The sequence below is a fragment of the Heloderma suspectum genome, chromosome 4, assembly GCF_057233095.1.
Source record: "Heloderma suspectum isolate Gila_16-S chromosome 4, 16-S_ref, whole genome shotgun sequence".
NCBI classification, from domain to species: domain Eukaryota; kingdom Metazoa; phylum Chordata; class Lepidosauria; order Squamata; family Helodermatidae; genus Heloderma; species Heloderma suspectum.
Genome location: NC_139461.1, coordinates 113453633 through 113468509, shown reverse-complemented (window position 1 = coordinate 113468509; position 14877 = coordinate 113453633). Strand labels below are relative to the sequence as shown.

Below are 14877 nucleotides of genomic sequence, written 5' to 3'. Positions count from 1 at the left end.
AACTGGTCAGGCTCATATGGGAGAAGATGGTCTTTCAGGCATCCTGGTCCCAAGCTGTATAGGGCTTTATAGGTCATAACCAGCACTTTGAATTCCGCCTGGAAACAGGCCGGTAGCCAGTGAAGCTGCTGTAACAAGGGAGCCGCGTGCTGCCTGTAACCAGCCCCAGTCTGGCCTCAGCATTCTGGACCAGCTGAAGTTTCTGAAGTTTTTGAACGCAGCCCCACGTAGAGCAGGTCCAAATGGGATGTAACTAAGGCGCATGTGACCATGGCCAGATCAGACATCTTTAGGGATGGGAGCAGTCGGCACACAAGCCTCAGCTGCACAAGCACACTCCTGGCCACTGCAGAGACCTGGGCATCTAGGGTCAGGGCCAAGTCCAGGAGTACACCTATCCTGTGAGCCAGAGGCTTTGCGGGGAGTGCTCTTCCTTCAGGAACCTTGGAGAAGTTACTGCGGCGCTCCCACACAACTTCCCATCCACTAAGCCAGTCTTCCCCAGCCTGGTGCCCTCCAGATGTGTTGGACTACCACTCCCATCATCCCAGCAGGGGGCGAGGTTAGTGGTAGTCCAACACATCTAGAGGGCACCAGGCTGGGGAAGGCTGGCCTAAACTAACCCTTGCTCCTGACACTCCCAACTATCTTGATGAACCTATTTTCTTTTGGCGATCTTGTTGACCTTTCAGGTTTAAGCAAGACACAACTTCATTAGCTATGTGCAGATATGGCTATACAAGGGAGCAAGGACACCAGCGGATCTGACAGCCAGTTTGCTGGGGGAAGCTGATAAGACAGCTACCTCTGGGCACCTGTGACCAGACCTCCCACCTGTAGTTGTTAAATCAGACCCCAGTAGGAAGTCATCCCCCGATCAACTTCTCCCAGGGTCCCTTAAGGGAGTCCCCCCCCCAAGGTGCAGGGATCAACCCTAGCCCAACCCTTGTTTACAATCCCTGCCCACCACCCAAATGCCAACACATTATTGTCCATGTGAGTTGCTCATTCCCAGACTCTCTAGAAGTTTAGTCTTTGAGCAAGGAGCAGGGGCATCTTTTGTCTAGCACACATGTAGGGAAATGCACACGCTGGACCACTCGGGAACCCTGCAGCACCACACAGTCTGCCATTTCGCACGCCGCAGCTGCTGAAGTGCGTTTTCAACTGCTGATAACAAATCAGAAGACCATTATGTTTTTCCAGGACAGCTTTACCAAAAGAACAAGCAGCAACTCGGCTTTAAAATGAATGGAGGACAGATTTCAAAGTAAATAAAGCCTACAGCAAGGGTGAAGAGCCCTCATTTATGTGAAACAGTAGAGTGGGCAAAGGTTGCAAAGCACTCCCCGAGAATGGGGTAGTACAAGCCTATAGCTATTTTCATCTGTGCACCGTCGGAGGCTATGCTGTCCCTGATAAGACACTTTGGGGAAAACCTGGGCTAGAATGCATATATATGTATAGTAGAGTTCTTCAAGTTTCTGCCTCTTCCCCAAGGCTCTAGAAATTACGTTTCTGTGTGGCTGATGCATGCACATTGACACTAGTCCTCATGCATGTAAGTGCATTCATCAAAATGCCAGTTATCTTCCACCCCCCGCCCCCATTCACTGTCCAGTGCTAATGGTAATAGCAAATGCTGTGGAATGTTTCTGAATTATAGCCACTCCACTGTAAGTGTACCTGAATCTATTGGACGCTTAAACATTCTGAAGCTGAACATTTCTTATGTTGCAATCCCATGCATACTTACTTAGGAAGAAGCCCCACAGGACTCAATGGGACTTCCTTCTGAGTAGGGAATGTGTTGTTACAGAGCAATCTGATACATGCGTAGTCAGAATTAAGCCCCGCTGGATTCAGTGGAGCCTACTCCCAGGTATAAACAAGAAAGTCGTGTAGCATCATTACAATTAACAAATCTATTGTGGCGCAAGCTTCCATAGGCTGCAGGCCACTATATAATATAATGCGCTATAATATAAAATGCAGGATTTTTTTCAAGTTTTTTAAAAAAAGAAATGGTAACCACCAGTTTACTAAGATATCCTGCTTCTTTAGCCAGTGCTGAGCTGGTTATTGGAGAATAAAGTAAAACAACAGCATTCAACATAAGGGGGAGGGAGTGGTGGAGAGAGCAGTGATCCATGGCAGGAGTAGAGGGGTGTTACAGGTAGGCAAACACCCCTAGTTTTAGTGTCGGACCCAGGTTCTAGAAGCCGCCTGAGAAAGATGCCCTCAGGTGACCCATCCCCCTCCTTGAATAGCCCCATTTCATTCTCATGGCTTCTGCTGTTGTTTGCTTGCTTGCCCTGTCTGCCTGGACCCAATTTCCGCCGCCACCAGAACGGAAAGTGCAACGTGAGAAAGGCTGTTGCTCTATTTTCCATGCAGCAGCTTCGCTGTAGGCTGAGTTACACCTACACTTCCAACACCCTCCTCTCTCAGCACTTTAGGCTGTGCTCTGCCCAGATCAGACTTGGGTTGCCTTCTCCACTGTTGTCCCCTACTTGGTTCACCTTGCATCCCTTACCCAAGGCAGATTGGAGTATTTACCCTACTTATCCCTTCTCCAACAGGCAAGGATGAGTGTCTTGTAATGCATTCAGTTTTTAGTGCAGGTAGCTTTCAGTTCACATAGAAAAAGAGGGAGAACAGTTTGGTTTCAAACTAGGATTTTATGGAACAGGATTTATCATACAAGCAAGCAAAGAACAAGCATTTGCTATTACGAAAGAAAGCAAAAATACAATACATAAATGTAGGTTTCTTAGCAGAATCTTGCCCTTGCCCTGGCATCTTGCTGAAAGAAGTGATCTCACACATTCCAGTTGTCAAACTCATGCAAGGCGCCGTATTCATCTACTATCATTTTTGTAGACCAAAACAATTTGCTCCCCACTATTTAAAGCAGCTTCCCCAACCTGGTCCCCTCCAGATGTTTTGGACTACAATTCTCAGCACTCCTGACCACTGGCCATGCTAACTGGGGCTGATGGGAGCTGAAGTCCAAAACATCTGGAAGGCGCCAGGCTGGGAAAGGCTGATCTAAATGCCTGTGGTATGTCTCTCCACAGACACTTAATTCATCTGTTATCTTTGCTAACTAGTGAAATACAGTCTGATGGCTCTCAGTTTGGCTACTACTCACATGACAGGAAGTTAAAAGGGTTTACCTTTACGTACACTCCCTCTAGTCCAGTGGTTTTTAAACTTACTACTTTCATGGAAAATCTTTTTACACTGATGTGTCTGTTCCTAAGCATCTTCCAATACTTTGGAGGATGTTGTGGGGCTTATACAATCCACGTAGGGCACAGGCCAGGCCTGTAGGCCCTCTCTATTGCCTCATGTGATGCAAGGATACACCCTAGGCATATCCAGCACTCCTGTGTCTGCATATTGCCTGGGAAGATCAACTGTATTAAGCATGGTTTTTCAGGAAAAATCTGTCCATCATGATGGATCATCTCATTGAAGGATCCTTGGATCAAAGTTTTCAAACCACTATTCTCATCGACTGTGGCTTACTTATTCCAATCATAACATTTTATAGTTGGAAAAGTTGTTTACTTAAGATCATTACTTTGGGTGCCTATGAGCCTTCTCCATTGTATGCTGTGCCTACTATACGCCATATGACTCTATCTTATAGAGTCCTTCTCTCTCTCTCTCTCTCTCTGTCTGTCTCAGAGCACTTTCAAATTGTTGCTTTCTGCAGTAACAGTGGAGCGAGAGGCATACTCAATGTGGAGTGAGAGGCATGCTCAATTGGTGCACTTAGCACCAAAAACCCAGATGGGAGTTGTGCCAATCCATGTGTTAATCGCTGTTAGTCACAGACTAGTGGGATTAGCACAAGGTTACACAGCAACAGTAGTGCAAAGAACAACAATACAGCCAGTCCCCAACACCCACTGATACCACTCCTGTTGATCTCCATGCTAACAGTAAGCTTTTAGTCTTTACACTTAATGCTGTTCCCCTTTCTACACTGACTATATCTTATCCTCACTCTCCAATGCAAACTCAACTGCAATCAGCCTGCATGGTCTCCTTCACATGCTGGTGTCTTCAAGTCTAGTGCACACCTCTCCCTTGGCCTGGAATAGCCTACCTTTCATTGATGAAGTCAATTCTCCTTCCTCCTTCAAACTCTTCATCACTCCTTGATCCATCTGAAACTTTTTCTTTCTACAGCCAACTCATCTACCTGACCTAAACTGCGAGGACATGTCTGCATCATGGTTTTAAAAGCCTGTGTGCACCAGTATGCATCCCTCACTTGTCCACAGCACAGGTGAGAGACAACAGAAATACCACTGAGGGCACCACCTCCCACATCACAGGAGTCATGCTTTCCGCTGGGAAGGAAAACGGTACCTATTTCTATACATCACAAAAGGGACAACATTGGGAGGAGGTGGATGAAACGGGTATCCTTTCCTCCTTCCTATTCAGTACAAAAGTACCAAACCACAGCAAACCAATGTGCAGAGGTGCCCAGAGCCCTTTGGGTAAGGACTACGTCACTGCTCTGCTCTACAATGCAACTAGCTCACTGTTCGGACTAAATACATGTTTGATATTAGCTTATACTGTGTTATAGTCATTCCCTAAGAGCGATACAGTTTCACATGTATGTCCATAACAGTGTCTTCATCCCGTTTGCACAAAGAGGAAAGCTGGCCCCAACAATCAAAAGTGGACAAAGGGCCATGTAGAAGAAGCAGACTGTGGATCTCCAGCTTGTCCCAATCATTGCGTGTGTGTGCCTCTTCCCAGATCTTAATGGAATGCTTTTAATTAAAGGGGGGGGGGCGTGGGAGAGTTTAGATGTTATATAACATTTTAAGGAATAGAAAGCAGAAAAAAGGTAAAATGGGTGGTGGCAAAAGGTTGAGCCATCAAAACCAGACTATCTGGTGCAGTACGGAAAGTGCAAGGGCGTCCTTAAGGGCTGTACTTCTGCGGCCTCCTCCTGTGGTTCACCCTAGGCATCAGCGTTCGCCTTGGGACACCTGAGCGGGAGGGAGGAGAGATGGCAGAACGGGGCCGGGCGTGCCATGAGGGTGCAGGGGAGACCAGAGTCTGCTCGACAGACTGCATTTGCACCAGCGACTCCAGCAGTTCCGTCTGGCGATGCATAATGGCTATAATTTGCGCCGTGTCTGCCCGGTCCCTCTCGCGATCTTGCAGGTCTGCCGTGGCATACCTATTCAAAGACGACAGGATCCTGTCGGTGGCTGTTTGAACCCTCCTGTCGGCTATTCGTGACAATTCCATGACCAAGTCATTCCTGGTTTTCCTTTGCCGCTTTCGGACTCTAGTCAGACGCCCTTCAGAAGGGAGAGCACTGCAGTTGTGCAGCAGAGCAGATGAGGGTGACAGAATTGCATCTGAAGACACACAAAGACATATTAAAAGGCGGTACAAATTGCCATATGATGCAAAGGATTCCAGGCATGTCAAATACCAATAAAATGAAGCCAATGCTGTATATCAGGGGTGAGCAACAAGCAGCCCATAGCCTCTCCGGTGTGGCTCCTGCTGCCCAAATATCGGCCATTCTGGTGCTACTGAGCACAAAAGAGGGCAAATTTAGCTTGAAAATAAGCAACATTTGATCCTTCTAGCACTCTGTAACTGCTATGGAGTGCTAAAAGGGTCAAATTTAGCTTGGAAACAAGCTACATTTGAGCTTTTCAGGCTTCCACTGTGGTTTGCCGCCAATTTTTCTCCCAGTGCCCCAGGAAATGCAGCGTTTGAGGGGAGGCAGGGGGTGAAAATGGCCCCCGGGCCCCCTAAAGTTGCCCACCCAGCTGTATATTTACCCATTCTGGAGCCTGTGGTTGATGAACTGCCTGGGTTACTGGGGAATATAGATGGCAGGGAGGGAGTTGGAGGATCCACTTCTAGGAGGAACAAAAAAAGCATGAAATACAAATATATTAGATACACGTTTACACTTGAACTAGCAATAGCAAGCTAGCTCCAACACAAAAGGAGAAATGAACAACAGCTCATAATGACCAGTGGCTAGGTACAATTTTGCAATGAGTTCTGTTTAGACACACAAAGCAGAGTTCTTACTTGCTGCTGGCCAAGGCATGCTTGCAGGCTTCACAGAGGCTGCCCTTGTCACATAGAACATGGGACTGGCTGTGGCGGAATCAGAGATCTCTACTGAGATCTGCGGGCATGGAGAAAACCGGTCCTGGCTCTCACTGTAGTCCTCAGCCACAACTGGCACAGCTCCCTCCACTGTGGGGCACAAGGAATTGGCATCACCCGACGATTCCTCTGGCACTACAACGTTTTGTAGCCTCCTAGGGAGATGAAAGCTAGAATCGCCAGCCAATATTCGATCGAGCTGCTCATAAAAAGGGCATGTCATTCGCCCACCCCCGGAAGAGGAGTTGTCCTTGGCCTTTTTGTAATCCCTTCGCATCGTTTTGGTCTTGGTCCGGCACTCCTGGGCAGTACGTTCATGGCCCCGCTTTGCCATTTCACTTGCAATTACCTGGAAGGTGTCCATATTTCTATAGCTGCTCTGAAGCAGCTTCTGGATCTTCTGCTCCCCCCATATATCTAGGAGGTCGATGACCTCCGTGTAGGCCCAGTTGTTGCCACGGCGGCTCATTGTGCTGGAATGCACAACCTATAGAAATAGGAGATATATTTTGTCATTAAGGAAGAAAACGACAAGCTGGGAGACAGCACGTCTTGCAGGGCACGCAACTCAAACTTTTCAACAAAAAGAAGGCAGACCAAAGGAGGGCACAACACCATCTGTCCCCAAGCAACTGCGACAACTGCATTCGTGAGGTTTTCAAATCACACACATTTTGGCCTTCTTTGGATGGCTGTCATTTTAAAATGAAGAGACTGCATGCCTGTGCTAATTTCCAGGTATCTTCAGTGCAGACAAGGCAGGTTACGTGGACATTTGAGATGCTCACCCAACCCTGATTCCAGACAAACTACAAGATATACCATTCTGAACTTTCAGCTCTTTTGGCGGGTGCGGAAGGGGGGTGGGGAATATAAATTATTATTCAGTTGATTTACATGTTGTTTTTTCATATAAAATAATGCTCAAGGAGGCTCACACAGACAGTAAGACAAAAACATCCATGTAACAATGGAGCAAAGATGGATAAATTCATGTGCCAAAGCTAGTCAAAATATTTTAGAAATCCTAACGTTTCTATCAACATTAGTCAGCTAACAAAATGGCAACATATTAAGAGTCTTCTTTATCTCCTTGAAAGGGTTGGAAGGTTCCTCCCCACCCCACATCTGTTCCAACACTAACTGTGTGGTGCCCGACTGCTTCACCACTGCCCACTGAAAGTGGCTTCAGACACTGCGTAATGTAAGGCAGCCTTCCCCAATCTGGTGCCTTCCAAAGGTGTTGGAGCATAACTCTCATCATCCCCAGCCAGCATGGGGATCGAGAGCAGTTATTAAATTCCTCCTTCCTCAATACTTAACACATAATAAATGAAAAGCTGTATTTACTCCTTATATTAAAAAAAAAAGTTGAATTATCCTACAGTCTGACCATCAGTATTTTACAAATTCTAGGTTACGATGTTAAAAGAATCTAAATAATGTTTTAAAGAGCTATGAAGCATGTGTGTGATTTTAACAACCTGTCAAGGTAAAATATAAATGGGGAATAAAAACCCAGCACACAACAAAATGGAAGAGCTACTTACAAACTGTCTTTCAGTATATTAGCAATTCCTTTGGGGGATTCTAATCATGGAGCAAACAGACACTTGCTGGATTTACTCCAGCTGCCTGCTAGTTTTACAAAGAAAAACATCACTGAACACAATTGTTGTTCAGTCGTTAAGCCGTGTCCGACTCTTCGTGACCCCATGGACCACAGCACGCCAGGCCTTCCTGTCCTCCACTCTCTCCCGGAGTGTGCTCAAGTCCATATTCATTGCATCGGTGATGCTATCTAGCCATCTCATCCTCTGCCGTCCCCTTCTCCTTTTGCCTTCAGTCTTTCCCAGCATCAGGGTCTTTTCCAAAGAGTTTTCTCTTTGCATTAGGTGGCCAAAATATTTGAGCTTCAGCTTCAGTATCTGTCCTTCCCATGAGCACTCAGGGTTGATTTCCTTTAGGATTGATTCATTTGACCTCCTTGCAGTCCAGGGGACTCGTAAGAATCTTCTCCAGCACCACAGTTCGAAAGCATCGATTCTTCGGCGCTCAGCCTTCCTTATAGTCCAGCTCTCACAGCCATACATTACTACTGGGAAAACCATAGCTTTGATTAGACGGACCTTTGTCGGCAAGGTGATGTCTCTGCTTCTTACTATGCTGTCTAGGTTTGCCATAGCTTTCCTCCCAAGGAGCAAGTGTCTTTTAATTTCATGGCTACAGTCACCGTCTGCGGTAATCTTGGAGCCCAAGAAAATAAAATCTGTCACTGCTTCCATTTTTTCCCCTTCTATATGCCAGGAAGTGATGGGGCCAGATGCCATGATCTTCGTTTTTTTAATGTTGAGTTTCAAACCAGCTTTTGCACTCTCCACTTTCACCTTCAACAAGAGGCTCTTTAGATTTCTTCGCTTTCTGCCATTAGGGTGGTATCATCTGCGTATCTGAGGTTGTTGATAATTCTCCCGGCAATCTTAATTCTGACCTGTGATTCATCCAACCCGGCGTTTCTCATGATGTACTCTGCATATAAGTTAAATAAGCAGGGCGACAATATACAGCCTTGTCGTACTCCTTTCCCAATTTTGAACCAATCGGTTGTTCCATGTCTGGTTCTTACTGTTGCTTCTTGACCCTCGTACAGGTTTCTCAGGAGACAGGTAAGGTGGTCTGGTACTCCCATCTCTTTCAGAATTTGCCACAGTTTGTTGTGATCCGCACAATCAAAGGCTTTAGTGTAGTCAGTGAAGCAGAAATAGACGTTTTTCTGGAATTCTCTTGCTTTCTCCATGATCCAGTGAATGTTGGCAATCTGATCTCTAGTTCCTCTGCCTCTTCGAAACCCAGCTTGTACTTTCGGTAGTTCTCAGTTCACATACTGCTGAAGCCTAGCTTGTAGGATTTTGAGCATCACCTTGCTGGCATGTGAAATGAGCGCAATTCTACGGTAGTCTGAACACTCTTTGGAATTGGAATGTACACTGACCTTTTCCAGTCTTGTGGCCACTGTTGAGTGTTCCAAATGTGTTGGCATATTGAGTGCAGCACTTTAACAGCATCATCTTTTAGGATTTTAAATAGCTCAGCTGGAATACTGTCATCTCCGCTAGCTTTGTTGTTAGTAATGCTTCCTAAGGCCCACTTGACTTCACTCTCTAGGATGTCCGACTCAAGTTCAGTGACCGCACTATCATGGCTATCAGGGACATTGAGATCTTTCCTGTATAGTTCTTCTGTGTATTCTTTCCACCTCTTCTTAATCTCATCTGCTTCTGTTAGGTCCCTGCCTTCTTTGTCCTTGATCATGCCCGTCTTTGCACAAAACGTTCTCTTGAGATCTCTGATTTTCTTGAAGAGATCTCAAGTCTTTCCCATTCTATTGTTTTCTTCGATTTCTTTGCATTGTTCATTTAAGAAGGCCTTCTTGTCTCTCCTTGCTATTCTCTGGAACTCTGCATTCAGTTGGCTATATCTTCCCCTTTGTCCCTTCCTTTTTGCTTCCCTTCTTTCCTCAGCTACTTGTAAAGCCTCATCAGACAGCCACTTGGCTTTCTTGCATTTCTTTTTCTTTGGGATGGATTGAGTTGCTGCCTCCTGTACAATGTTACGGACCTCCGTCTATAGTTCCTCAGGCACTCTGTCTATCAGGTCTAATCCCTTAAATCTATTCCTCACCTCCACTGTATATTCATAGGGATATGATTTAGGTCATACCTGAACAGCTCCAATTCTTGTTTTTACTGACTGTATAGAGCTTCTCCATCTTTGGCTGCAAAGGACATAATCAATCTGATTTCGATATTGACCATCTGGTGATGTCCATGTGTAGAGTCGCCTCTTGTGCTGTTGGAAAAGAGTGTTTGCTATGAGCAGCATGTTCTCTTGGCAAAACTCTATTAGCCTTTGTCCTGCTTCATTTTGTACACCAAGGCCATGCTTGCCTGTTATCCTGGTGATTTCTTGACTTCCTACTTTAGCATTCCAATCCCCTATGATGAAAAGGACATCTTTTTTTGGTGTTAGTTCTAGAAGGTGTTGTAGGTCTTCATAGAACCAATCAACCTCAGCTTCTTCGGCATCAGTGGTTGGGGCATAGACTTGAATTACTGTGATGTTGAATGGTTTGCCTTGGATTCGTACTGAGATCATTCTATTGTTTTTGAGATTGTACCCCAGTACTGCTTTTCCCACCCTTTTGTTGACTACAAGTGCTACTCCATTTCTTCTAAGGGATTCTTGCCCACAGTAGTAGATATAATGGTCACCTGAATTAAATTCGCCCATGCCTGTCCATTTTAGTTCACTGATTCCCAAGATGTCGATGTTCAATCTTGCCATCTCATGTTTGACCACCTCCAGCTTACCTTGATTCATTGATCTTACATTCCAGGTTCCTAAACAATATCGTTCTTTACAGCATCGGACTTTCTTTTCACCACCAGACACATCCACAGCTGAGTGTCCTTTCGGCTTTGGCCCAGCCGCTTCACTCTTTCTGGCGCTACTTGGAAATTCCCTCTGCTCTTCCCCAGTAGTATATTGGACACCTTCCGACCTGAGGGGCTCATCTTCCGGCGTTATCTCTTTTAGCCTTGTGATACGTTCCATGGGGTTTTCTTGGCAAGCATACTGGAGTGGGTTGCCATTTCCTTCTCCAGTGGACCACATTTTGTCAGAACTCTCCGCCATGACCTGTCCGTCTTGGGTGGCCCTGCATGGCATAGCTTATGGCTTCACTGAGTTACGCAAACCCCTTTGCCACAATAAGGCAGTGATCCATGAAGGGGGAACACAATTATGGTAGTACAAACAAAAATGAAAACAGTATTCTATCTTCTTTGTGCTGGGTCATTTTTCTTTCATCCCTACTATCCAAGACACACATCTCACCTCTAACGGCACAATCCTATGCATGTTTAGGCAGAGAAAAGGTGTACAACTCCCAGCATTCCCCAGCCAGCAAGGCTGTCTAAACATGCATAGGCTTGCGCCCTAAATCATTTACTTGCAAGTCCAAATGTTTCTATGGAACTTAATTTGAAATGGAATTTGGAAATGTGGTGCTTAAGGATAGAACTGTCCTAGAGCACAATTGTAACCAAGTTTACTCAGAAGTACATCCCACTGATTAAACTGAGATTTCCTTCTGAGTAAGAATAGTTAGGATTATAACTTTAATGTAAGAAATGTAACATAGACCAAGGGCTGAAAGCTACTCTATTACCTTGAGCTCACTGTAACCTGTATGGTGGTGACTAGCGTCAGTAAACAGAAATGTTCAAATAACAAACTGACCACATAAGTGCTCATAATAAAATACTAAGTGTTAGGCTGCAATCCGGTACCTGCTTGCCTGGAGGTAAGCCTCACTGAACTCAACAGAGCTTACTTCTGAGTAGACATGTACAGGATTTCACTGTTGATGTAGCACTTTAGCATGTTCATAATGATTTATATACATTATCTCAGTAATTCTTACAGAATCCCTCTAAGGTAGGTCAGTATTATTATCTCTATTACTCCTCCTCCTCCTCTTTCCATATTGCGGGTCAGTGGTGACCAAGGATGGGAGTACAGCAGCTTGCTTAAGGTCCACCTAGTGGATTCATAGCTGAGGCAAGATTTCAGTCAGGGAGCTCCTGCTGTCAAGTCACATGCTTAGGCAGAGACCCAAACTGAGACCTCTGAGAAATGGCGAGGGAATTTCAATCAGAGGAGGGGTAGGCAGGCGGTGGGGGTGCTTACTTTCCCCTTGCAAGCCCTTTCCTTTCAAACATTTCCCCCCCACCCCCAACTAGGGTCATGAATGTGCAGCAAGGAAAACAGTTGGAGGGAAGGGGTTGTGGGGGAAAAGCAGTGGGGAGGAGGGTTAAGCATCACCCTCCCATCCACCACCTCTTTACTCCAAATTACTACTCCCCCTGCTGCTTTGCAGCCATTTGTTGGAGACCTCAGTTCCCAGACTCAGGTTTTCATCAATCGTATAGTTACAGCCCCGGGTATAGAAAGTGTGTGTGTATTTCAGCAAGCAGGAAATGACACTTGTCAAGCATCTTTTTTCTTTTTCATATTGAGGGGAGCTGTGTGCTGGAAGCAGTGATGAGCAGCAGCACACAGTCATAAAAAATTAACCAAAAACTGTGAGGGGTTTTAATCTAAACATATGAAGGAGGGAAAAGATCAAATAGTGGAGGCACTGCTGCATGGGATGGGATGGGGGAATCTTTGCTGGCATTCACTACTGCAAAGGAAGTGCTAGCAGGGAGAAAAGCTGCATTCCCTCCCACCCCCCTCCACAAACTATCGCAGTTTATGGCTTGGAAAAGGGTTAGGCTTCCGCATAACAGAAGTGCTAACTTCAGGAAGGACACCTTGCTTCTCTGTAACAATAGGGTAATGACTATGGGCTGTTTGTGTTTAAAAGAAGCATTTGGAAAGGTCCCAACATCTACAGAGCATTAATACCAACAATTGCTAATTAAAGTCCTCCGATCCGTATAAATATTCCAGTATAGTTACCTCATGTAGCATCCAGAACACAAGATGAAAACTGTACATGTTTTATCAGTTTTTTTAAAAGGTTGATTACTTACTTTCATCCTATGTGCTGTAAAGGCCATTTCATCTTGATCAATGTTTGCATCTGCAGACTTGTACCGGGCTGGGCAAATTTCAAAAGCCCATTGTTGCAAAGACAGACATGAAATGTTGGTTTGGTGTGCTTTTTTATTACGCAATTTGAGCTTTCTGGACTAACGATACTGACATTTATAATTAAACTCATTCATCTTTAGAATGCAGAAACATACAAGCCTAGAAGAGAAAGAAGAGTTAAAAATCTGTTTCATGATTTGCTGTGCTAACATGTTAACAGACTGGTGCAATGACAGCTGTCGGTTTCTTGGTTTATTTGCAGTAGGTTAAAACCACAGGCTAAAAGCCACATCTTAATTTGGCTCTGTGATTTGGAAAGACAGCTGGGTAAGTATTTTCAAATAACAGAACTAAAGTGCTAGGCTTAACAGATTCCATAAACAAGTCCAGAAAAACTGCAGCTACAATTACACTGTATCTTCACTCCGAATATCTAGAAACAAAAAGCTGTACAAGAATTCAACAATCTCTCTCACAACGCTGAAGCCAACCGTGTTTGCAAGATTTCTTAAAACGCATTTAAAAAGACACAGCATATCAAAGATGCTGAAGTCATTAACATGCCCTTGCTAATCATCCAATGGAATCAAGCAAGGCAAATCTACACTGCTTCCTTTTTACCGGAGGCAGAAGCAATTGTCCTTTTTTAAAAAAAGTCAACATCAGAGAGAAAGCAGTCAAAGTAGAGGCTTATATCACACACACAAGGCAATTTTATGGTATGGGCCCTCTGTGCTTTTGTCTTCCAACAGACAGACAGCAGAGACTAGCAATCTTCTTCCCTTTTCATGCCCGTGGCTCCGCTCGAGTACAGCCTTCAAGGAAATACCTTTGTTATCCACGGTAAAAGTTTTGTGGAGATGTCTTAACAAGCTTTTGAGATCCTCATCCTCTGTTAATCATCCCTGTGCAACAGAAAACAGATCCAGGATGTCTGCAAATACTATGCACACAAAATTAGCCAAGGGGAGACAGAGAGGGATATTCCATTCTGTTTAGCAGGGGAGGCAACCCAGGATGGCTTTCATTGGTTTCGCTCTGCTTCCGCTCCTCCAAACCCTTTCCTGCCTACACGTTCCAGCCAGAATATACCGAGACCCCTCCTACCAAAGCACTAAGGGAGTACGTACAAATTGCTTCTGAACGGGATTGCAGATGTTGTTTATGCACGCTCCCTTTATTTCAGAGCACAGGGGTGGTACTACAGAGAACAGCAGCTGCAGCCTTTCGCTGGGGGTTGGACTTGATGGTCTTACAAGCCCCTTCCAAACCTACTATTTTATGATCTTTATTTTTGTCCGGCTTTGGCTTGGCAACCACGAATCACCTTCGGAAGTCCCTATTAGGGTAATCCCATTGTTAGGCTGACTTAAAGGTCATTAAAATTGTGCAAGTGCTCGAGAGCTATAGATCCCTTATATCAGTCCAGATGTTACAAAAAGCAGCTTGGGGGGCTGGGGGTTGGAGAGAGAAAAAGCCTCACTTGATGTTGAAATCATGATGTCTGCATGGTCAGAGTCTTAAGATGAAATGTGGGAAGAGACTGCAGACATTCAAATGACCAGAGCCTAATTATCCTAAGCCCCCAAACCTGCTTTTTGTAATTATTATGATTATGATTATTAAATTTATTAGTCACCCAGCCACTCTGGGCAATGTACAACAAAACAGTTAAAAGAATAAAATTCTACATTAAAAACATAAAAAATAACCCACCCAGAATGCCTGCCTGAAGAACCACGTTTTTAATGCGTGGCAGAAGCTCATTAAAGAGGGGCCAAGTTCCCTAGGGAGGGAGTTCCACAGAGTGGGGGCCACCACAGAGAAGGCTCTCTCCCTCGTCCTCACCAGCCTAGCTGTCCTGGCTGATGGGACAGAGGGAAGGCCATCTGAGGCTGACCTTGTTAAGCGGCCTGTCTGGTGTTGCTGGAGGTGCTCCTTAAGATAGGCTGGGCTGGAACCATATAGGGTTTTAAAGGTCAAAACCAACACCTTGAATTTGGCCCGGAAAACAACTGGCAATATCTTGCCTGATGAAGA

At 45.2% G+C, this 14877-nt stretch overlaps 1 protein-coding gene across 1 annotated transcript; it reads right to left on the bottom strand.

Annotated features, from left to right (window-relative positions):
• Positions 1–2664: 2664 nt before the first annotated feature.
• Positions 2665–13903, bottom strand: LOC146347311 (uncharacterized). Its single transcript, XM_084850445.1, has 5 exons — positions 13667–13903; positions 12777–12996; positions 6097–6664; positions 5838–5918; positions 2665–5402 (listed from the first exon to the last, which is right to left on the bottom strand). The coding sequence occupies exons 2-5, from the start codon at positions 12801–12803 to the stop codon at positions 4957–4959; spliced, it is 1122 nt and encodes a 373-aa protein (XP_084706571.1). The 5' UTR covers positions 12804–12996; positions 13667–13903; the 3' UTR covers positions 2665–4956.
• Between the last annotated feature and the right edge of the window lie 974 nt (positions 13904–14877).